Here is a 17,426-nt window from a genome sequence, read left to right as displayed (position 1 = left end):
TTCCATCTGAGTCACAATGTCCTTGGATTTTCCACTGTAAGTAGATCTGGTAACAACCATTATTTAGATAATATTTAAACTTAAAAAAAAAAATTACAATATATTACAGAAATTAAACTGTACACTAAAATACTATCTACTAGTGAATAAAATTTAAACAAAAATTACGTCTACCAGACACCTGATGTTAATCCCCCCTTCGTAGGAGTCACTAAAGGTAGGTATGTCTGCTGGTGGCAAATGATGATATTGTAGAGCAGATATCTTTTAAGGGCACAGAGGGTGAGGTACGTTGGCAGTAATGACATTAACGACTTAAATATACAGGGCGACGTTGAGAAAATGTCACAAGTTAAATTTGAAAGTGCAATTCTTCCTTAAACACAATATGGAGTACATGAGGACAACCTTGTCAATTAATTTGGCAATGGAGAGAATGAGCAAGGATCAAGGGATAGAAATTTTCTAAGCACAGTTTGTGCCCGTTAATAAGTAAGACTACTTTTACAGGGATGGGATACACTTCAATAGAAATAATGCAAGAATATTTGCTGATGCCATTGAGGGAGTGTTAAGATGGCTGGAAACTGCTAGCTTGTGGGGAAGGGGCACAGACTAATAGATTAACAATAGACACAGACAGAAGTGAAAGTGATTCTTACACTGCTATTGGAACATGAACCAGCCCAGAATGTAAGGTACAAGTACCAGGGATTTCAAGGCTTCCTATGGGTCATCACAGAAAAAGGAAATACATGGGCTGTGTTAGGGTAACTATGAGTAAGAACAAGTGCATGTACACCAATGTTAGGAGCATAGTAAATAAATTTTTTTTGCAACAGGATCTGGAAAGGTTGAACAGATGGGCTGAGAGGTGGCAAATGAAGTTTAACATTGACAAATGTAAAGTACTACATATGGGAAACAGTAACCCCAGAGCAACGTATCAACTCTGCGGTACTACACTGACAGTGGTGGAGAATGAAAAGGACCTGGGGATAATTGTGCAGGCAGATATGAAATTCTCTGAGCAGTGCAGACGAGCTGCAAGAGTAGCTCATGGTGTCTTGTCAATGATAAAGAGGAATTTTTCTAGCAGGGATAAGGAGGTGATTATTCCCTTGTATAAGGCAATGGTTAGGCCACATCTTGAGTACTGTATACAGGTCTGGAGGCCTCATTTCAGGAAGGATGTGGAGCTGCTGGAACGGGTACAGAGAAGGGCAACAAGATTAGTGAATGGAACAAAGGGTTGCTCTTACGAAGAAAGGCTTAAGTTTTGCAAATTACAGAGTCTGGAGACTAGGCACCGGAGAGGTGATCTGATAGAGGTGTATAAGGCTTTGAATGGTTTGAGCATGCTCAATGCCAATGGGATTCTTCATCTTGCTCAGAATAATCAGCTCAGAGGGCATAAATTCAAATTGAGGAAGGATGGATGTCGGATAGATGTGCGGAAATTTGCCTTTGGCCAGCGGGTGGTTGGTTGGTGGAACCGACTTCCATCACTTGTTGTTGAAGTTGATAGCCTAAACAAATTTAAAGCTCAACTGGACAGGTATTTCGAACGAACGGAGGGGTGAAATGGGAGTGGTGTGTGTTTTTTTTTTTTTTTGGCTGATGCTGAATAAGCTTGCTTTCTTGCATCATATGCCTCTACTAATGCTAATGCTAATGCTAATTTGATAATTTGAAGTGCCAGTCAAATCATCAAATGCAGACATTATAGGGATATCGGAGACGTGATGTCACTCAGATATAAAGGATGTAGAATTTCAATATGGGGGAGTATAACGTATAGAGAAAGGAGAGACAGGACAAGAGGGGAGAGGGATTATGCTCTTAGTTAAGCACATAAAATCTAAGTCAGTGCATCCAGTTGACATGGGTGGCCAGTGCAATGTTGAGACAGCTTGAGGTGACAAAAGAACCGGGAAAAAACAAAAATGAGAGCAGGAGTTTGTTATAGGCCTAATGACTCAGATGAGTACAATGAAATAGGGTGGGCCAATAAATCAGAATATTTTATAATGGGGGATTTTAACTTTTCAGACACTGAATAGAACTTGGGGGTTGGTCACTCACAGACTAGCAATATTTTTGTGGATTTGCTGGATGACTCTTTTTTACAGCAGGATGTTACAGAGGCACCAAGAAAGATCAAAAATCTTGATCTGCTTATCAGCATTAATTCTTCATATATTAATAATCTGTAGATAAAAGAACCACTAGGTGGCAGTGATCACAATGTATTGATGTTGAATTTACTTAAATATGTAAATATCATCAAGGGTAAAAGGGATGGACTTGTTTTCATAAAGGAGACTACAGTGGTCTCAGACAGTTTTTAATTTCTATACAGCAAGACCAACTAACGATGTTAGCTACAACAAATTCTAAATGGGAAAAATTAAGAGCAAGTTACTGCTATGGATAAAGGGATGGTTGAGTGGGAGAAGAGAGAGTAGTAATCAATGGACACTGCTCTTTGTGGAGCAATGTTATTAGTGGAGTCCCCCAGGGTTTGATGTTAGGCCCATTGTTGTATTGTGTATTTATTGATGAAGGTATATCAGGCTTAATATCCAAGTTTGCAGATGATACAAAGGTTGGCAGGGTCGTAAATGACAGTAAAGACAGTACTTTAACAGGATCTAGGAAAGTTAGGCAGATGGGCTGAGAAGTGGCAACTGAAGTTTAACATCGCCAAATGCAAAGTACTGCATATGGGTAGTAGAAAAGTTAGGCACCCCACAGTAACATGCCAACTGCATGGTGCTACACTCAGGGTAGTGGGGAATGAAAAAGACTTGGGAGTAATTGTGCAGTCCGATATGAAGTTTTCTTATTAGTGCAGATAGGCTGCTGAAGCAGCTCATTGGGTTTTGTCAATAACATACAGGAATTTTGCTAGCAGAGATAGGGAGATGGCATTAACATAGGCATACGATGCAAGAAAGCAAACTTATACAGCATCAGCAAAAAAAAAAAAAAAAAAACCAACTTCCCATTTCACCCGTCCATTTGCTCCAAAAGTTTGTCTACCTCTTCCTTGAATTTCTTTAAGCTATCAACTTCCACAACAACAGATGGAAGTTTGTTCTCTTGTATAAGGCAATGATCAGGCCACATGTTGAGTACGACATATATATTAAGTACTATATTAATTAAGTATATTAAGTTCTGCAAATTGGAACATCTGGAAACTAGGCACCTACAAGGCCCCGAATGGTTTGAGCAAGCTCAATGCTGATGGGATTCTTCCTCTTGCTCAGATTAGACACCTGAGAGGGCATAAATTGAAACTGAAGAAAGACAATTGTAGAATAGATATGCAGAAATTCGCCTTTAGCCAGTAGGTTGTTATTTTGGTTTTTAGGAGCATTAGCAACTAAGGCCATATTGCTCCGGGATATGCGGTGGTCATTCCCTGACCTTTCTGCATCTTCCGTATTTGGTGGTGACGGGCTTGAACCCCGGTCTAATCAAGAAGCATGTGATATGCACTACTGCTCCTTCCCACCTGGCTACGGAGACGCTAGCCAGTAGGTGGTTGATTGCTGGAACAAACTTCCATTGGTCGTTGTAGAAGTTGAGAGCTTAAATAAATTCAAGGAAGAACCAAACAAACTTTTGGAGTGAATGGTTGGGTGAAATGGGGTGTTTTTATTTATTTATTTTTTTTTTTTTTTGTTTGGCTGATGCTGTATATGCTTGCTTTTTTGAATCATATACCTCTACTAATGCTGATAATTCTAATATAAAAAAAAATAATAAAAATATTCAAACTCAAAAAAAATTTCAAATTTTATGATAGCATTCATAATTATTCTCTCAGTAACAGAAACAAAAGTTTGTTTCTGTTACTGAGAGACAAAAGTCTCAGTAACAAAAGTTTTACAAGATTTACCTGTAGCGGTGAGGTGGCTTCTTGCCTTACTACTTGAGGTCTGGCGACTCATATTCAAACTCCTCACTTTTCATATATCTTCAGTAAATTGCTGCTAAATTAAAAAATTGCAGGTATAGAGAAATTATTTTTATAAATGAACTATAAAATACAATTAATGATAAGATAAATCAGAACTAAGTCAAGCAATAGAGAGAAAATAAAATTTCACTTTGCCATTATAAATTTAATCCTTGTAAAGCTACACTTACTTTAAGTAGTTGTATCTGAGAATTAGCCCACCAATGGAGTTGCAATCTCCAAGATTCCTCCAAAATTCTATCTTCTGATATGTATATATAGTTCTTGTTAATTAGATAGCTTTTTTTTTTTTTTTTTAGATTTGTTGTGATGCCTCAAGGGTTGCAGGAAACTTAATTTGGAGGTGGGGATTAGGTAGAGATATTAGAACAATGCAGGTTAGTGATGTGGGCCAAAATCACACTTGCACCCTCCTTGTGGAGTACCTGTTTCCAGCCTGTAATTACCTTATTCACAGAAAGAAACACTGAAATAGGTGCAAAAATCACTAGCAGTCTTATACCACTGAGAAAAAATGTGTTTGGGTACTAAAGGATGAGTCAAGGTTGTAAAAATCTAAAACATACAAACAAAATTTATTTTGTCTATATAATAATGTGATAAGTATTTTAAATAAATTAAACAAATTTCAACATTTAATCAGATCAAGCAACACTGATATAATAGGACTAACAGAGATATGATGGCATCCAAGGATGGGGAGGAAGAATTTCATTGTGGCAAGTAAAAGCGTCCAACAGGAATGAGGGGGGTTGAAACAGAGGGGAAGTTGTGCCTCTTATCAAAAGCTCCCTGAAAGTGATTAGACCATACCCAGAGTCAGATCAAATTCAGATGGACATTTAGTCTTTGTGATGCAAGATTACAATACAGTAAAGGGAAGATAAGAGTCAGGGTATGCTACAGGCCAAACAATTCTGAAGAGTATGACAAAAATCTCTATAGACAACTTTAATGAGCAGCCAACTGCGATTGCTCCATTATGGGCAACTTAGACTGTCTCTTATATACCTATAAATCATGGATGGACAATACACCATGGGGGAAACAGATTTATGAGCGATCTGGATGATGTTATTTATTCCAACATGTCAGAGAAAGTACAAAGAGCTCTAATATCTTTGACCTGGCTCTCAACAGGAATCCAAACTGTATACAAAATTTGAGAGTACAAGAACCAATAGTGGGTAGTAATCACCATGTCATAAAATGGGTAATGTCCAAAGAGATTCTGATGGTCAAAGGAAAAGGGGAGGATTCAATCTCAAGCGAGGGGAACTATAATTGGTTAAAGTATATTTTGGGCTCTATTAACTGGAGAGTTTGTTTGTATGTAGGCTTTACAGCACAAGGGCAGCAAAGGCCATAATGCACCTAACTGGAGAGACAAAAGCTGTTAGATGGGAGTTCATTATGGAAACTATTCAAAGAATCTATCCAGAAATTTACCAATGCATTTATTTCAATTGAAAAGTTTCACAAAAGAAAAACACATGGGATAGTGATTTATATAAGTATTATAAGTATACATATAGAACAAAACCACTGACGATGAAAGATGAGCAAAAACTGAGCACAAGAAATAACTAGCAAAGGGAACTAACAAGTTAATTAAGGTACACAGCACAGTAAAATACATAAAACTGATTCAGTTCACTGACCATACTTCCCAATGTAATACCATTCCACATTCCGCATTATATAATCAACAGTGCATGTAATGCAACATGTATTTCAGGCTCTGATTTAATAAATTTTTAAAATTGTAGTATATTTTCGACGTTTTTAATTCAGTTTACTTACTTCTTCCTAGATTTTAACAGCCATTGAAATACAACACTTTTTTAAATCTCTGCTGTGATCAATATAATATGCAAATAGTAATAATTCATGATTTATGTATTTAGTAAACTGATAGTAAAAAGGAGGAAAAAAGCAACAACTTTTATGCATTAACCTAGAATAAAAAAACTTTCCTGCACATCTGCTATATTGTCCATTTATTAACCAATCAGTACACAGGAACAAACAATACTCATTGGATCAGTTATAATATAGTGTATACAGAGAGCCTAAGTGATATGCATATAAAAAAATAAATAATAATTGCTAGACTTCTATTAGTCAGATTTTAATGAAATTTGGAAATGTCCATATGAAGAATAATTTAGAAGGTGCAGGCTATAAAGCTTGGCAGCTTAGAAGGAGCTTGACAGAAGAATATAAGGCCCTGAAGGAAATATATAAAATGAAGTATTTTATTTTTTTATTATTTATTTTTTTTTTTAATTCATTCTCCGTGGGTATTTTTATAACAATAGGACATACCAATACGTTACATCAGGAAATGAGGATAATGGAAGGCAAAATCAATTAGGATATGTGGACAGAACCTTACCCCCCACACCAAAATCCCTTTCTTGTTTGCTAAATTTCTGATGTTTCTCTTCCTAATAGTTTAGAAAGAGAAATAAATCAGAAATTTAGCAAACAAAAAAGGGATTGAGAAGAAAAAAAAAGTTTCAAGTTTTTCACTCAGAAATCTGGGTGCATGACTACCTATCCTCTTAGATGAAGTACTGGATAACAAGGACTTCTACTGATTACATAATGAAGGGGAAAGGAATACCTCACGGTGTTCTTTTCCCCTTCATTTCTTCTATCCTCCACTATTTTCTATTTTTCCTTTATCCTTCCATTATACCCATTACCTGAAGTAATGCAATGGTATGCTCCATTATAAAAATTATCCAGGGAGCATTACTGCTTACCCTTTGAAGAAGGTATCTGAAAAGTGATTTGTCTTACTTTGTGTTGGCCTTCCACCTGCTTGCTTGCCTTTTCAAAAAAGGATAGCTTCTTCAGTTTTAGTGGAAAGTTTACAAAATTAACCTTTGTCTAGTTGTGACAAATTTCTAATCAACTCATGGAACCAATAAAGGGTTAAAGAAGGGGTTGACCAATTATCAGAGGGAGTGGGCAAAAGGAATGTTTCTTTAAGATAAAAATAAATAATTTTAACCCACTGTTTTGAACATTCCTTCTAATAATTTTTCCCTTCCAGAAAACCATGGCAATCTCTTAGTGTGACTGGCTTACTATCATACCACGTTAAAGAAATTGTTCCGAACTGAAATAAAATAATAATAATTTCAACTGCCACCATCATGATAGCAAAAACTGAAATTAAACTACCAAATAAAAAAAGATAAAACCATTGTTAAAAATACAGAATAGATAAGCTGGGCAAGCACAGAGGCATAATCCAAAGAATGGATGGCACACAGCTGCTGTCAGAAAAAGCAAGGAACCCTTTCCCCCACTTTACCAAACTCATTGGAAAAATGCAGATACTCACTTATGAAGAAAAACACAAGACAGTTTAGAGGAACCACAATACCCACTTCTTGTAATTTTAGTTAGTAGATTTTATTTTGCATATTCGTATTATGGTTTGGCCTGTTGATTGATTTTCATCAACATGAAAATCTGCATGTATATTTAGTTTAAGTTTCTGCTTAGTCAACGGGTGTTTAAGACTTCTTATTTTTTTGTTGTATCTGTCTCAATCACTTGAACAGGAATATCTATGGTTCTTTTGCCGTAAGAAGCATGTGACAGAAATGGTAGTGTTTTTGGAATTTACACAGAGCCAATGACTCCTTGAAGAAGTGGTCAATGTGGTTCCCCTAAACTTTCATGAATTTTTCTTCTTAAGTGGGTGTCTGTATTCACTTGTCTGGTTTGGTGCAGTGCAGAGTTTTTTTACTTGCTTCTGGCAGCAGTTGCGCCATCCTTCATGCTCTGCATTTGCCTAGGCAAGTGTCCCTTCATCTCTGCCTATCTGTTCTATATTTTTAATTTCATTGTTATTTTTTTTTATTTATTAGTTTGATTTTAAATTTTTGCTGGCACGAAGGTGGAAGTTGACACCTCTTCAACATTTTTTGCAGGTTAACATTCCTTTAATGTGGTTCAATGGCATTTAATTCTGTAAATATATCATACTATATCATATACCCTATGATGCAATTTATAACAAGAAGATCCAATTCATAAAAGGCATACTTCAGTTTATTTAATCATCATCATCTAAATTTGTTATACCCAGGCAATGTACAGGTCACTGTGATAATATAAATCAGTCCTTTTACACTATCAGCTTTCAATTCACTATTTTCCTCCATCCTATCCTATTTCCTGTTGGATCTTGAGCAAAAGCCACAATAAGTCCTCCTACTCCTCTTCCTCACTTAGCACCATCAATCAACATCTTGATCTACTGCTGAGCCTGTTAATGTTCATATTTGATATTTGCTATTAAGGGACATTAACTAATCATTATCTGTTTAGTTAATATCCCTTCTCCGATCCTTTTGACATGCCAATACTATATTAACCCAGTAACTGTAGTATCCCAATTGTAGTAAAACATTACCTTGCACCTTCCTATAATCCAGTCTATACCTCTTCCCCTGTAATTTGAATTTATGCCCACAGACTTAGTATCATTACAGGTGCCAACTTTCTTTTTAATTTCTGAGGAAAATTGTTTGTTTTTTTTTTTTTTTTAAATTCTGCTTACACTATACTTCATTTTTCATCTTTTCAAAATGCTTAATGGATTGCAGTACTTATTGTATATTATTTTTTATTGTTTAATAAAAAAAATAATTTTAAAAATGCTGTTTATTATTTCTACTGAAAATTGAAGAAAATTATGTACTTTAAAATAAAAACATGAAACTATTCTAAATGAGCCTCTATTTTTCAGTTTAAAACCATTAAGCGAGTAAAATTTCAAATGTGCATATGCTCACATATTTCTTATTATGTATATAAATATTTTTAAAAATACACACATTTGATACTCAGTCACTTTCATTTTAAAATTTATTTCAAAATTTCCTTTAAATTTTATGCACCATGGAATTTGAATATTATGCATGTTTAGGTGCAAAGACTGCATTTTTTTTATGTATATTATTCGAAACTAATAACAAATTCTTAGAAACCACTTATGTAACACATATTCACAGAACTCATGGGAGCAATAAAGCAAGTAATCTTGAACTAGAAACATATAATTTGAACCTTCACAGTATAGCACCTATTAGGTACAGCATTACTCTGCAGCTGCATAAACTGTGGTGCAGCACCTGATAGGTTCTTGCACACAATTACTCTCTCTCTCTCTCTCTCTCTGAAACCATTAGAAATTGCTTCCACACGGAATCAAAAATTTGTCTATATTAGGAAGGCATAAAAAATTTCAGATTTAAATCTTCAACCAACAGTTAATATGGGTTCATTACTTTCAAGAGGAATCTCACAGGACAAATACCACCACTGCAAAGTAAATTTGCTTCACTTACCTTTAATTGGATATTTGTTGCTTAGATTTTTTGCTTGATCCATCATCTATAATAACAGTCTTGCCATTACTATCATCTATTAGTTCCATTTTACCCCCTTAAAACTCCTGATTATGCAGATTCAAATTTTAATGCAATCCCTTTATTTCTAACCCACCTCACAGCTCCATAGGTTAACAGACTTAATGATTGTTATATACCACTAATTTTGTCCTTCACTCCAAATGAAGTTATTTAACTGGTTTCCTCGCTTCTCCCTCATAACTTATTCTATTGTTTATTTCCATGTCTAATCTTCAATCCTAGATACATAAAATTACTACTTCGGTCCAATTCTTGGTTATTTAGTCTACAACATGAATTTCCTTTTTCTTACAGCTTCCATAACTTCTGTTTTGTGTAAGTAATTTTCATGCGAAAATCTTTATTACAACCTTTATTTTATTCAAAAATTCTTGAAGGTTGCAGGCTACTATTTAACAGTCCAATGTTATCTGCATACAACAATGATCCAATTTGATATCTCCCACACTAAACTTTAGAAGTAATTTACATTCTTTTATTATTAAGTGGTCCATGAAATTTTCAAATAAATAAGAGGAAATAAGGTGCTGCCTTAAATTATTTCATGTTTAATCCTTAAACTATTTTCCAAAGCTTCCTTCAATCTTCACTGTATATCTGCCACTTTTATATAAATTTTTATATAAATTCTTTCTTTTAAATAAAAATATAAATTTATATACACGCCTAAGTTGCTAAAATGTTATGGAAAAGCACTGTAATATGAAATAAAACATCATATATTAATTATAATAGGCAATTTTACTGCACTTATTATGCGAAGTAGAAGTGTGTCATATTTTGCTGTGTCATACATTCACACTGGAAACTAAAGCTTTATACAGTCTGAAAAGCTCTCAAGTACCCTCACTGGAGGTTCAGTGGCACTTTAGTGATGGAGGGTAATTGTGAGGAAAACCATGACAGTGAAAATATTTTAAATGAGAAACAGTTATGCCACCGAGTTCCATATGAATGAAAAACCTGTCATTCATGAAATTAATTAGTAATCTTGCAGCCATTAAAAATGATTTCCAAATGTTTTTCATGAGAGAGAGAGAGAGAGAGAGAGAGAGAGAGAGAGAAGGGGTTTTCATATTAAATGACTAAGAACTGAAAGCTCAATTCTCCTGCAATTACAGTAAACCCTAGATTTAAGACTAATAGGGGAGAAGGGGTGTCCGTTAATTCCAAAAGTCCATTAAATCGAATGTAACCTGTGGGGCATTTTTTATTGTTCTTAATGTAAAAAAAAGCTTTAATACAATATACAGTACTGTACAATCTAAAATTATGTTGCAATTTGGCCTTTGATTTACAGATATTAGAAACAGTTTTTTTTTTTTTTTTTTTTTTACGCCATAAATTTCACAAACACGTGCTACTGAGACGCCTTGTTCTCATTTTTAATTAGCTCTAATTTCTGTGCCACATTTAAGTTCACATGTTTTCTTTTAATTCCTTGATACCATTTTAAATTGTAAGGATTTGGATTACAAAATTATTTAATAAATAAAGTCACAATTCAGAAATCACAGAAACACTCTATACAACCTGACCGCACGATAGCTTGAGGCAGACTGAGACCAAAACAAAGTGAGTCGGTAGACCTGCAATTTAGCATCGTGAGTCACGTTCAGCTCGCAAGTCACCGCCTGCTCTTATCTGTTAACTGTAATCTGGGCAAACAGCTATTTGAACATGTTTTCAGAAAGAATAAAAAACAATTTCCTGAATTTGATTATAAAAATAAAAGTAGGTAATTATCAAAACAATAATGGAAATAGGTAATTATTATTAATTTTTAAGTAACAATAACACTGAAGTTTTGTATAACCTAAAAAAAATAATATGGTTGAGATTAATATGTACATTACTGTATTATTATTTTCCGGTCCGTTAAATCCGAAATCCGTTAAATCGAGGGTTTACTGTACTTGCCAAACTTAAATTTTTCATACTAAACTCTAGTGCGAAAATAGTGTGGCCGTGCTCATGATATATTTCATGCTGCATTCATCTTCACATGAATTTAAATAATAAGTGTTGTGTGTCAGATGCTTGTAGAAGAATTCATTTTAGTGTGAAAAAAAATAAAATAATGTCCATGTTCATAAAAACTTGTCTCGGGCAATAAACAAACCAAGGTTGTCTAGTTAAACAATATAGGTCTGCTAGATAAGACTTCTTTAATGATGGGATTGAATTATTTAAATTTTTTTAACTGCAGCTATGCATTCATTAATTAGCTGTTTAGGACACTGCCATAAAGATAGGCATTTGTAATACTTGAATATATTAATATTAAACATATGGTGCACGGAAGCTGTAGGCTTCTGCTATACCATAATACATTACTGTATCCCATACCAGCAAAAAAAAAAAAAAAAAAAAAAAGTCCCTTCAACCTTTCTTATGTTATATTCCTCATGTGGATGCAGATCCAGAAGAGTTCTGAATTCCCCCACATTCACAGCCTCAACTTCCCACAAAAGAATAACTTATTCCAGTAATTTACAACTCATTGACTAAAATACAACTTCCTACCAAATCTATACCTCTTCCCCTGTAATTTGAATTTATGGCCCACAGTCTTAGTATTCATTAATAATTGTGAAAATTTCACCTCTTCTCAGACTTATGGACCAGAGTCAGTTTTACGCACCTTGCAATCTGTTTATACTGCATGGAGAACATGTGTGCTTGTATTCTAACTCCCAAATCTTTCTTCTTCTATGGTTTATAATTCAACCTAACCAAGTTATTATAAGTCATTTATCCATTAAAATGCAAACACTTACTCTTAATGTTTCCCAATTTCTTGATCTTCATTTTACTGCATTAAAACACAGCTGCTATTTTTCTGACCATTCATGAAGCTTACCTAAGCCATCACGAAGGAACACTTTTTGTCATACTCCTGCAATCTTTACATCATCTATAAATTTTGACACCATGCCCTCTATCCTTTCATCAATGTCATTTAAGGAAATCAGAAACAATAACAGTCCCAGAACAAAACCTTGGGGGATTCCACTTCTAACATTAGTCCAATCTAAGGAATAACCATTAATCACAACCCTCTACTCCTGTGCCAAGTGATAAATCTTAGAATCTTAACTGTAATCCCAACATGTTCCAGCTTATTACAGTAGTTCTCATTTGGGACTTATTCAAATGCTTTGCTAAAGTCCAAATATGGCAACCCACATGTTGTTTGACAATTCATCGGCATCTTAAGCTATATCGTACAAGTGTATTAAATCTGTATGATTGTGTGTTCCCAGTCTGATCTCTATGATGCAATGGGATTAAAGTCACAAAATAACTCATGGGGGAACCCTACTCCTTCTGCTTTAGATCAGCTCACTCCAGCCATGATGGAGGAGTTCTTTAAGAATTCCTTCAACCTTCAACAGTAGTACAATTTCAAACTGAACCTTCCAATCTTGCAACCCATTTTCTGGCCATTTTTCAGAAAATAGACAAAACTATCAAAACAATTTGAGAATTGTCAAACTGTCCAATTACTGCTCTGATTGGCCATTGACACAAACAGCATATCAGTTGAGGTTGCGCAATGTGGAAATTTTGTGTCAGTACCACCTCATGTAGCAGAGTGGTCAGGAGTGCAAGTGCAGTAGGCATGTGCTCTTTGAGTGGACCAGGGTTCAAGCCTGTGACTGCTAAATAAGATTAACATGTGTATTGATGATTTATTGTGTAAACTCCACTGATCTGGTGGTCGTGCCGGAGTATAAACAAGAACATAAAAGATTTTACCATGATCAAGCCTCTTTAAGGGGCACAGTAATAAATGATAAAATTGTTTTGGAATGAAGGCATTTGTGTTGATATGATCAATTTAATTAATGGAGAAGTTCATTAGAAAGTGATATACTGTCTGCTTCTATTTACAAACAATATTACTGATTCAATGGAGAACTCAAAAATGTTTTCTTCATTCCATAATTCATATATGATGCATTAGGCTGAGATAATATATTCATCAAAAAAATTCTTAACAAATTTTTACATTACTGTTTGCAGACACAGGCATGGTAACTTTTGCCTGTTAGTATTTGGCAAGAAAAAAATAAAATAAAATAAATAAACAATAACAAAATATATATTTGTGATGGTTCAAAACAAATATAGGTAATTTTTTTGGTGTGAAAAAGATCACATTGTGAAAGTAAAAGTGTAATGCTTTGCAATTGGATCATTAATTGTCTTTGATAATACTGTTCCTCATACTACACATTACTTTTTTTCTTGATGTAGGATAAGCTGTAAAATAATACAGTAAATTCTCTAAAACCTGGCACATCTGTAATGTGTCCGATTGTAAAATGTTGGAAAAAATAAAAAATAAATCAACGTTTTACAATCCAGAATCAGTAAACCTTAAAGACAAGTGTGAGTGTTGATGCTCACATTTGTCTTTAAGAATCGAACCAAAGTGATATTTCTCTCATTATATATGTATACAGGACTCACTTTATCCTTAAATCTGTTTTTGCTGTCAACAGGATTTAAACTGTATAGATAATGTAATGGTCTTAATTCTCAGTGCAAAATAAACTGGCCTTTGCACTAAGTTGCTCTGATATTGCACACAAATAACCTCTCCTAAAGATTAATTGGCCATTTGTTGATGAGACTTGGCAGGACACACTGTTTTTAGGCAATCTTGGAGTGCCTGAAACCCATTATTAGGTATCACCTATCCAAAACTGCATTTTTCAACAGGACTCAGCACCTTGCCAAACAGCAAAATTGGTAAGTTTTATGCTATTTAGATTTAATGATGAGCTTGTCTTCTTGTCTCACAAGGCTTAAACCATACTTACACCAATGTTTTCCCTCATTTTTCTCCCTTAAGTTGAAGTGATACCTCAGAAATGCAGGGAATTAGTGTTGGACTGGCCCAGCAACAGTCAGATTTGAACCCTATTGAAAATTGCTGGTCCATAATATCGCCTGAAATTGCTCAGAAGAAGCCCAACAAGTAAGATTCAGCTGCAGGAGAGCATTGTAAGTGTGTGGTACCATTAAATTGGGCAACCGTACATCCAGATGGTTAACTCTGCCAGATTGTTGCAAGGCTGTAATTGCAGCTCGAGGAGGAACAACAAAATACTGAGGACTTATTTTGCCGATTTATAGTACATAATACTATTACGTTAACTTGTCATTTCAGTTTGTACATGTATATGCAATAAAACGTAAGTTTGGTTGTCATGATTGCCATTTGCATGATTTCTCATATTTCCATTAATTATGCATTTTACCCTTTGGGAAGATATTTATGGCAATTAGGTACACCAGGTGGAGTCTTTTTATTGGATTTCATTCACAGAGATATCTATCCCATCTAACAAATGCATTTCTGACATTTCTGCAACCCACAATGCAGCACAAAACACATTATTTGCAAAATTCACAAGTGATGCAGTTTTTTTGTCCACCACTGTGTGTGTGTATATATATATATTATTATTAGCCATATGGTGCCTCGAAGCCTGAAGCCTTTGCTACACCAGCCAAAAAAAAAATTTCTGAGTTACCCTGAGAGAGAGAAAACAAGAGTCGTCAGAAGTAGAAGGGAATCACCAAGAACTGTGTTGAGCTTAGAACTCCAGCTTAGAACTGTGGGTGTGCAAGCCCATACTCACCAGATGCGAGCCCCTGGGGTTACACACACAATATGTTACAGTATGTATAACCATTTAAAATCTAGCAAATTCCAAGAACTGGCAAGGATCAGGTTCCAGAGATAGCATATTCAGAGATTCAACTGTATATTCAATACTGCTCACATTTAGAATCTTCATTAATTAAAAAAAAAACTTCATTTCATCCTGACAACAAAACTTGCAAGTTTTTTAATTTTTATTCTATTTAGTTTGCAATAACATTTCATTTATAGATGTTTCATTAAATGTTTAATATTATGCAGTGGTTTACAATTAACCACAAAATAAAATGTTACAAATAAGAACCCCCACAAACAAACAAATATACTTTTGTGCATGGTCTAAAAAAAAAAAAAAAAAGATATTAGAATTAGCATTAGTAGAGGCATATGATGCAAGAAAGCAAGCTTATGCAGCATCAGCCAAAAAAAAAAAAAAAAAGCCCTCCCATTTCGCACCCTCCATTTGTTCTAAATGCCTGTCCAGCTCAGCCTTAAATTTATTTAGGCTATCAACTTCCACAACAAAAGATGGAAGTCTGTTCCACCAATCAACCACCCGCTGGCTAAAGGCAAACTTCCACACATCCATTCTACAACTGTATTTCCTCAATTTGAATCTATGCTCCCTCAGGTTCTTAATCTGAGCAAGAGGAAGAATCCCATCACCATTCAGCTTGCTCAACCCATTCAAGGCTTTATATTACCTCAATCAGTTCACTCACAGGTGCCTACTCTCCAGGCACTGCAATTTGCAGAACAATGTTCAATTTGGTTATATTTCTAAAATATTTAATTAACCACCTTTATTCCTTCCCCTTTTTCAAAACAACCAAGGAAATCAATGGTGGCAAAATGGGTGGGGAGGTGGACAGGAACAACATACAAGTCCAAACTAACCATTTACAATATTATAGCATTCTTTACATAATGTAACATTTGCTACAGATGAAAACAAAACTTCACATCACTTTTCCATCTGTATATAAACCTCAAATTTACTACAGTGGATAAATAACTTTCAAAATAAGCAAGGTTAGCAAATGAACCAAAATTCACAAATGAGCTTCAATATTATATCCAAATTGACTGAAAAAAAAAAAAAAAAAAAACTGTAGTGGTGCCTTCTGAGTTACTATTTGAGCCTGCTTGTAACTACTTGAGAGAAGCTTTTGCCATGTTACAATTTCGTTATAAAATTAACTTATGAAAATAAATTTCTTTTTATTTATCATTTACGTATAATATACTACACATCAAAAATAACTATTTTTGATCTGAATTATGTATTATTATTACCGTAAGTATTCATAATACTTATAACATTAACAATCAAAGCAGCAATAGATATACACAATAGATACCACATATGGCTGCGAGTAAATAACCCATTGTTATCAAAGCACTACAAGGAAGACACACAGATAGGGATAATTATATATACAGTATATATTTTATTTTATTATTATTATTTTTTTTTTTTTCAAAAATCAATTCTAACACAGTACAACCTGATGTAATTAATTAAATGAACTTCCTTAAACTTCTTTTGCAGAATATAAACACAAATAAAATACTTAGTTGCATTGGTAGGTTTGCATTGAATTGCGTCAAAATTCACAAACAAGTTTATTATTAAATTGAAGATAGCAATTTTCCCTAACTTATTGACAAGTTAGCAACCCAAAATGTTATTCCTTCGAATATGTAAACTTACAATCATTATCGCTATCCTAAATAAGAAACGTAAGTGAAAATTAACTTCTCTCCAAAACAGTAATTAAAATCATTAAAATGTCTTTCATTACTTACCAATATGTGATCAACAATGAAAGAAAACCCATGAGGAATTTCCTTCAACAATAACATAGCATGCGCCTAGTTAAATGGTGCTTACCTCTTCCATCAAAATACTCCAACATTAACTGCTGATAGTGGTAGTTTTTGTTTTTTTTTTTTTTTTTACATATTCTCCAAATGATTATACAGTCAGTTAGCTACTATAAATTACTGATGAAATTTAGTAATTCTCAGGTGAATAACTTTTGTATATATAAATAAAAATACATATACATCGAACGCAAAACCAAGCTCTACTTATCATGACCCAACCTAACTTCACACTTCAATGTCATATCACAAAATACATACAGCAAATATCTTTCCAATCCCCATTTTTACAATTATACTCATTTTAATCAATTTATCCATAATAATGATTTTAATTATTTTATCCCTACTCTGTTAATTCGCCCGACGTTATTCTCGTTATTTATTACTCACTGGCCCTAATTTTATT

At 34.2% G+C, this 17,426-nt stretch overlaps 1 protein-coding gene across 4 annotated transcripts in view; it reads right to left on the bottom strand.

Moving 5' to 3' along the window:
• Positions 1-17,164, bottom strand: part of LOC150082200 (E3 ubiquitin-protein ligase Siah1-like) — a 44,053-nt gene extending 26,889 nt beyond the window's left edge. The window contains exons 1-2 of one of the 4 annotated variants that reach the window (XM_090380045.1): positions 17,025-17,164; positions 3,911-4,001 (exon numbers count right to left, since the gene is read on the bottom strand). In XM_090380045.1, coding sequence (XP_090236171.1) covers positions 3,911-3,962 — 52 coding nt within the window. In that variant the 5' untranslated portion in view covers positions 3,963-4,001; positions 17,025-17,164. Of the gene's footprint in view, positions 1-3,910; positions 4,005-16,939 lie in introns of all 4 variants that reach the window. The other 3 variants (XM_090380043.1, XM_090380044.1, XM_090380046.1) reach the window with 3 other exon arrangements.
• Positions 17,165-17,426: the final 262 nt, after the last annotated feature.

The sequence above is a fragment of the Mastigoproctus giganteus genome, chromosome 8 (genome assembly GCF_048544385.1).
Source record: "Mastigoproctus giganteus isolate SK-2022 chromosome 8, ASM4854438v1, whole genome shotgun sequence".
In the NCBI taxonomy this organism is placed as follows: Eukaryota; Metazoa; Arthropoda; class Arachnida; order Uropygi; family Thelyphonidae; genus Mastigoproctus; species Mastigoproctus giganteus.
Note: the sequence above shows the minus strand (reverse complement) of the source record. Positions and strands in the feature narration are given on the sequence as shown.